At 26.0% G+C, this 6,506-nt stretch overlaps 1 protein-coding gene across 1 annotated transcript; it reads right to left on the bottom strand.

The window, feature by feature from the left end:
* Window positions 1–1,293: 1,293 nt before the first annotated feature.
* Window positions 1,294–4,962, bottom strand: LOC132939205 (uncharacterized). The gene is made up of 7 exons (XM_061006264.1): window positions 4,162–4,962; window positions 3,455–3,828; window positions 2,971–3,177; window positions 2,428–2,754; window positions 2,202–2,334; window positions 1,894–2,072; window positions 1,294–1,817 (listed from the first exon to the last, which is right to left on the bottom strand). The coding sequence occupies exons 1-7, from the start codon at window positions 4,357–4,359 to the stop codon at window positions 1,349–1,351; spliced, it is 1,887 nt and encodes a 628-aa protein (XP_060862247.1). The 5' UTR covers window positions 4,360–4,962; the 3' UTR covers window positions 1,294–1,348.
* Between the last annotated feature and the right edge of the window lie 1,544 nt (window positions 4,963–6,506).

Genomic DNA, 6,506 nt, shown 5'->3' with positions numbered 1-6,506 from the left:
CCCCTATTTTGTATGTACGAGCATATCTCGAAAAGAACTCTACTTATTTTAATACGGTTTTAACTAATAAATCGGTCGAGTTACGGGGAAGGTTTTAAAAAAGTCAATAAAAGTTATTTCAATAGATTATTAATTGAAAAATGGAAGGTGTATGCAGTTAGGTTATATGGTGTATGGTGTATGGTTCGGTGTAAGGTTCGGCGTATGGTGTATAAGTATAACCGTTAATTATGCAACAAATATTTTTTAAACTGTTAACTACATTGTAATTTATAGTTTATTATACATAAATAAACATTTTAGATTCTGAGCGGATCGATGAATGTATTTATTTTACAATGATGTGTGTTTTTTTTTTTGTTTGTGTGTCTGTGTACCTGATAACTAGTCCAAATAATGCTTCAATTTTAAACTTCAGTATCTTGTTCGACGGGAAAGTGAATATTGTTGTTGCATTGAGGAGGTAAAAATTTAAAATTCCCAATAGTTTTCCAAAGCACCGGGAAAAAACGGGAATTTTTACGCAAAATCGGTTTTCAGCAAATCGATTTTGGATTTTGGTATACATCTAAAATAAATTACTGTAGATATATGACATATTCACTGAATGTTTATATTATCATTATCTATAGGTACACGATACAATTTTAAAATATTTAAATTGGTTTTTAACTGTAAACAGACATATTTAGTTTCCAATATTTTAGTTTTTTTGAATTTCAATAAAATTGAATTTGTTTGGTAAAAAATCTTGAAAATTTAATGCAAGGCACATAGTGTATTATTGTTACAATGAAATTTGAAAAAAATTAAAAATCCATTGTCACAATTTTTTTATAAGCATTTAAATTTCGACAAAATACGTAAAAATGTTCAAATTAATTTGAGTGTTAGAAATTCATAAAAATTTTTCTTTTTAAAACTAAAATTTGAAAATTTAATGTAAGATTCTTCATAAGTTTTTCTAATTTTATAAAAAAAATCTCTACTGGAAGCGTTATTCGAAAATTCTCTACTTTGAGCGTTTAAAGTTAAAATTTTTACAACATTGGATATTTACTTGATTTTTCCAAAGCTGGGCAAGTTAGTCATTTTTTTCAACTAGTTGAAGTTAAGTTACTTCAATAAAAAAACTAACTAAGTTAGAATATAAGTTAGTTTCTGAAACTGTAAAAATTTCTAACTTAGTTAGTTAGAAGTTAGTTTGGTGAAAATAGTAACTAAGTTAGAGTAGAAGTTAGAAGTTAGTTTATAAAAATTAAAAAAATTTTTTGTTAAAATGTAAATAATAAGTTAATATTTAATAATAATACATAATATAATTTATATGACTATATGCTAGTATATTTTATTCAAAATATTTGTTAAATTTTAACAGAAGTGACATTTCAAAAGTATCATCGGACATAGATCCACGCCTTTCATCGAACAATTGGCCTCCTGCACTAAAAAGTCTCTCGACGTGAGCACTAGAGGGAATACTTGTATTATACTTAATATATAATTTTTGTATTTCTTCAGAAAATGTGTTTAATGGTAGTTTAGGAGAAGAGTTTGAATATTCATTAAATAAATTTTGAAGTTTATCTGTTTCTGGATTTTCTAAAGCATCGAAATGTAAAAAATCATCATATGTGACTTCATTGGTTTTATCATTCATAATACATTCAGTATTTTCTGCAATTAGCTCAGACAATCTTGCTTTTAAACATTCTTTCAACTCATTGACCATTTCTACTTCAGCCCAATTCCACTTAAACTTTGGTTCTAAAGTAGCAGCTAATTTCATGTCTGAAGATTCAAAATTTGTATCAAACCTATAAATGAAATATTTTATAAATTATATTTAAAATTAATAAAATTTCATTAATCAATTTCAAAATCATTAATCACCGTTTTTTTAATCCACTGATCAGCACTTCAACTAATGGCTTGCAATATTTTAGGTTTCCGTGCAATATAAGTTGATTTAATGATTTTTTTACAGCTGTTAATGTAGGGAGAAGATAACCAATAGAAATATATTTTTCTCCTTGCAGTATATCTAAAGCTTTTGCAATAGGTTTCATAACCTAGAAAAATTAAAGATCAAAATATAATAGTTTATTTATCAAAGCATATTGAGATTGTCTATTGGTTAAATCATTACTGCTTTAGGGGTTAATAATACTATCAACATTTATATTATAATTAAAAGTTACTTTGCAATATTCAGTCAAAAAATCTGTTTCTTGTGGTTTACTTAGGCAAGGCAACTGAATATCAGTACAAATATTCTCTACTTCATCAAAGTGGCTTATAATAAAACTCAAAGAGTCATACAAAGCATTCCAACTACAAAAACAAAAAGAATAACTAATAGGCATATTCAAAATAAAGATATTAATTATATAGATGTATACTATGATAGTTAGTCATTTTAAATACCGTGTATCATTTGGTGTGATTAAATATCGACCTAGATGATTTTTAATTTTATCTGCCACCAATGTACTCATATTTTGTTTATTGAAAAGTGCATTACACTTTCCAAAAGCCCTTCTACTTAATGTTTTATATGGTCCATCTTTGATTTGTAATTTATTCACATCATTCGTGGCCAGCAAATTGAATGTATGCGAAGCACAGCGCAGTTGTTTAGGCAGCCTAAAATGTCTTTCTTCCCCTTCACTTAAAATTTCAAAAATATCCGTTGAATATATAAGTGAATCATTTTCTGGAGTTTCTATTTCATCTTCAGTAGTGCTATAAAGTCTAATGAAAAAATTGTAATTGTAATTATGATATAAGTAAGTAGGCATGTAAAAAGAAAAATACTACTTTAAGTAGGTATGAGTAAAACAATTGTCTCACAATACAATATTTAGAAGATGTCAGTTCACTATTTGTTTAAAAATTAAAATACCAAATAATACAAATGGTTAGCCGATTCTCTTCTTTTATTCTTTTAATAATAAATATTTATTATACCTGAATGCCTTAGCAAAGTTTGATGCATTATCTGTAACCATATAGGTTACTTTTGTATTTATTTTGTATTCATTCAACACAAGTTCAATCATATCAGCTAGAACATCATATGTATGTTTACCAATTATACGCCTACAAGCAATGGCATTCGACTTGCGTTCAAAGGTGAATGGATCAATCCAGTGTGCAGTAAAGCCCATATAAGACCTACCAAATAATGAAATAAAATAAATTACAAGCATTAGAAGTGTGTAAGTAACAATGATTTGTGAATAGTTTGAATAGATTGTGATTAATTTAAAATATATATATATTATAATACGAAGGTACCTAAGTAGTTGAAAAAAGACATGATGATAGGACTGGTAGGTAGGTATTATTAAAAAGTAATTTTATTTAAAACTGTTGCATTAATATAGTAAAAACTAGAGAAAAAGCTGATAAATCAAACAGGAAATATTTTTATATGTACTAAAACATTTACCTTCTGAATGCAGTCCAGCAATCTGCAGTAACACATACATATTCCAAATCATTAAACTTTTTGATAATTGAATTTTTCATTTCTTCAAAACTTGAATTAATATTTCTCATCAATGTTCTTCTAGATACTGGTACCATTTGTGCCACAGTATTAGTATATTTGAGGAATGCAGGATGTTCAATGAATGAAAAAGGGGACACCGTACTAATTATTAATTCCATGTTGGCTCTATCAAAAGTAGCTTGAGACAACTTAGTTTTTTGTTTTTTAAATTCATGTAAATTTAATTGTTTCAATGTACTCGGTTTATCTTGATTAAGTGATCTTTTTTTAACCATATCATTAAACTTATCTAACATAGATTTATGTGTACTCTAAAAAAATCAAACAATGACAAGTATAAATATATAATCTATAATTATTAATTAGTAATTTTTCAGATTTAACCATTAACAAAAATAATAAAGAACCACCTTTTATTTTAATGGCTAAATAGCTTAGGCCATATCTAGTCATAGTAACTAATTTGCTGGTAGGCGGGTGATTATTTATTCATTTTTCAAGTATATGTTATTAATTTTTTTAAATAATAATCAGCAAATGTATACTTTAATTGGACAAATAATAACCATACAACCATGCCAGTAAGTAGAAGAAAAAAATTTATTTATTAAAAATAATTAAATATATTCCAAGATTAAATTTACCTTAATATGTGCTCTCAAGTTTGAATACGATGTACTTGAAGTGGATAATGTTTTATGTTTAGGTTTACATAATACACATTTAAATTCAATATTTTTATCCTCAATCTTTCCTTGTTGTTCAAAAAACTGTTGTAACTGTGGCCATTTTAAATTATAATTACTATCGGCAACAGCCGAATCAGCAACGATAACACTCATTTCAATTTTATAATGAACAATTTGCACAACAACGAAAGTAGGCACGAGACGTATTGGTACTGAAAACTGTTTAAAAAAAGAAAACAACAACAGGCAACAGCGCGTATGAATCACGATCGTAAAGTGTCACAAAAGTGTCTTGGTTCTCAGTCGTCATGTGCATGTGTGTAGGATTCTAGAATAATCGCGCGTCGCGACAGTCGTAAATATTATTTGATATTATACGATTTATACGATATTGTGTCTATACTAATTGGTTAAGCCACCCGTATAGATACTATTTATATCTAGACATCTAGTAGATATCTACATTCTACAGACTACGCGGAAAAACCGTGGTTTCTGTGCGTACATTATTATAAATAGTAAATACTAATATTTAATAATATTATATTATATGAGCCAATAATCTATATAACCTAGCCGTAATGTTATGATTAATGAACAGCTTTTGGAATTTTGGAATGAAAAAAAAATTATAATAATAACTAGTTACTTTTTTTTCTAACGAGTTAGATAAGACTATTTTACACATTAAATTCAACTAGTTAAGTTACAAAGTTAATATGATTTAAAACTAACTAGTTAAGTTAGAAAGTTACTTAAAAAGTAACTTTCTAACTTAATTTTAACTTTCTAACTAGTTAGTGCCCAGCTTTGGATTTTTCATATAGTTAGGTTAGGTTAGGTTAGGTTAGGTTATATTTATTATATTTTTCATATATTTTGCTGTAATTCAAAAATATATAACTGTAGATACTTGAAATTTATATCATATGTTTATTTCGTCAATTTCTATACTTGATACAATTTTGAAAATACTTTGACTTGTTTTGAGCTGTTTACGGACAATTTTAAATTTTAGTTTTTTTTTTAGATAAATATCAATACCGGCCCAAAAAGCGTGAAAATTTAATATAATGCTTCTGATATATTGTTACAATATCAGTTGAAACATATTAAAAATACGCGCAATTTTTTCTTACCAGCATTTGAAGTTCAAATTTTTTGACAAATTTTGTCAAATTTAAAATTTAAAAATTATTTTGTTGTTAAAAATTGATAAAATTTTCAAATTTTATAGCTAAGGATTGAAAATGTAAAACAAGTTTCCACGTAAGTAGGCTATTCTGTAACCAACAAATCTCAAAAATATAAAATCACAGTTTTTTTTTTTATAGTTATTTTATGTTCAAATTTGGACGAAATTACTTACCAAGTAACCAAGAATAATTATTATAATAATAATAACGATTTTAGTTATTTTGTTGTCATTTTATAATATTAAACTCAGTTGTAATGGATGTGTTAAATTTTAATTTAATTATAAATCATTGTTTTAAAACGATCTGTCAGCCTAATATTTTTTAATATACCTATTATTATACGTATATTGCTACCTACATGGCTATATGGAATTTCTGTAAGTAATTTATTTTTCTTTCAGTAGTACGGCAGGTTGAACTAATTCTTGTCATAAACTAATTTTATATGTTATAAATTATAATATTATTTTATACAATATTACTAGATGTTATTATTACCTAGTGAATTTATAGTGAATACGGTTTGTAGTATGCAAATAGCATAGAATGAATCTAAATATTTTGAAAATTGCCTTGCGTGCTTATGTTGCAAGCTGACTATAGTACTCAATGCCTCGATCGAGTGAAAATAAATTATAAGTTTGAATTCCATATTAGAGTAAACTAATGACATTGTTTTACATCCTCAAATATTAATTTCAAATATTTGGAAGAAAATTATTTTTTTGCGATTAGAAGCAAATTATTGTGATGAGCAATAAAGGTATTCCTATTATTACATTACCTCTACAATAGAAGTTTTCATGTTAACATGAATAATGTTTAAATGTACATATTATTATGTAATATCTTTGGAAATAAATTAGCCGTATAATATATTTTCAATTTTGAACAATATTATATTATTTTGTTGTCATGGAAATATTCGTTTGGATGTTTATTCATACGTCCGATTACACATTTTGAATCAGTTTATACTTCGCCACCATTAACTGTCGATTTATATTAATTATCTTTACATAAATATATTAATAATCAATTTATGGTCTATTTATATATCTTATTGTAAAATTATTTTTCTAACCTTACGTAGGTATAATA

This window comes from Metopolophium dirhodum, chromosome 2 (genome assembly GCF_019925205.1).
Source record: "Metopolophium dirhodum isolate CAU chromosome 2, ASM1992520v1, whole genome shotgun sequence".
Taxonomy (NCBI): Eukaryota; Metazoa; Arthropoda; class Insecta; order Hemiptera; family Aphididae; genus Metopolophium; species Metopolophium dirhodum.
Note: the sequence above shows the minus strand (reverse complement) of the source record. Positions and strands in the feature narration are given on the sequence as shown.

Coding starts and splice junctions, on each gene's coding strand:
- LOC132939205 (XM_061006264.1), bottom strand. CDS start 4,359: ATGAGTGTTATCGTTGCTGATTCGGCTGTTGCCGATAGTAATTATAAT. Junction 3,829..4,161: donor ACTTGAGAGCACATATTAAG/GTAAATTTAATC, acceptor TGATTTTTTTAG/AGTACACATAAATCTATGTT. Junction 2,073..2,201: donor TTTTGACTGAATATTGCAAA/GTAACTTTTAAT, acceptor TAATTTTTCTAG/GTTATGAAACCTATTGCAAA.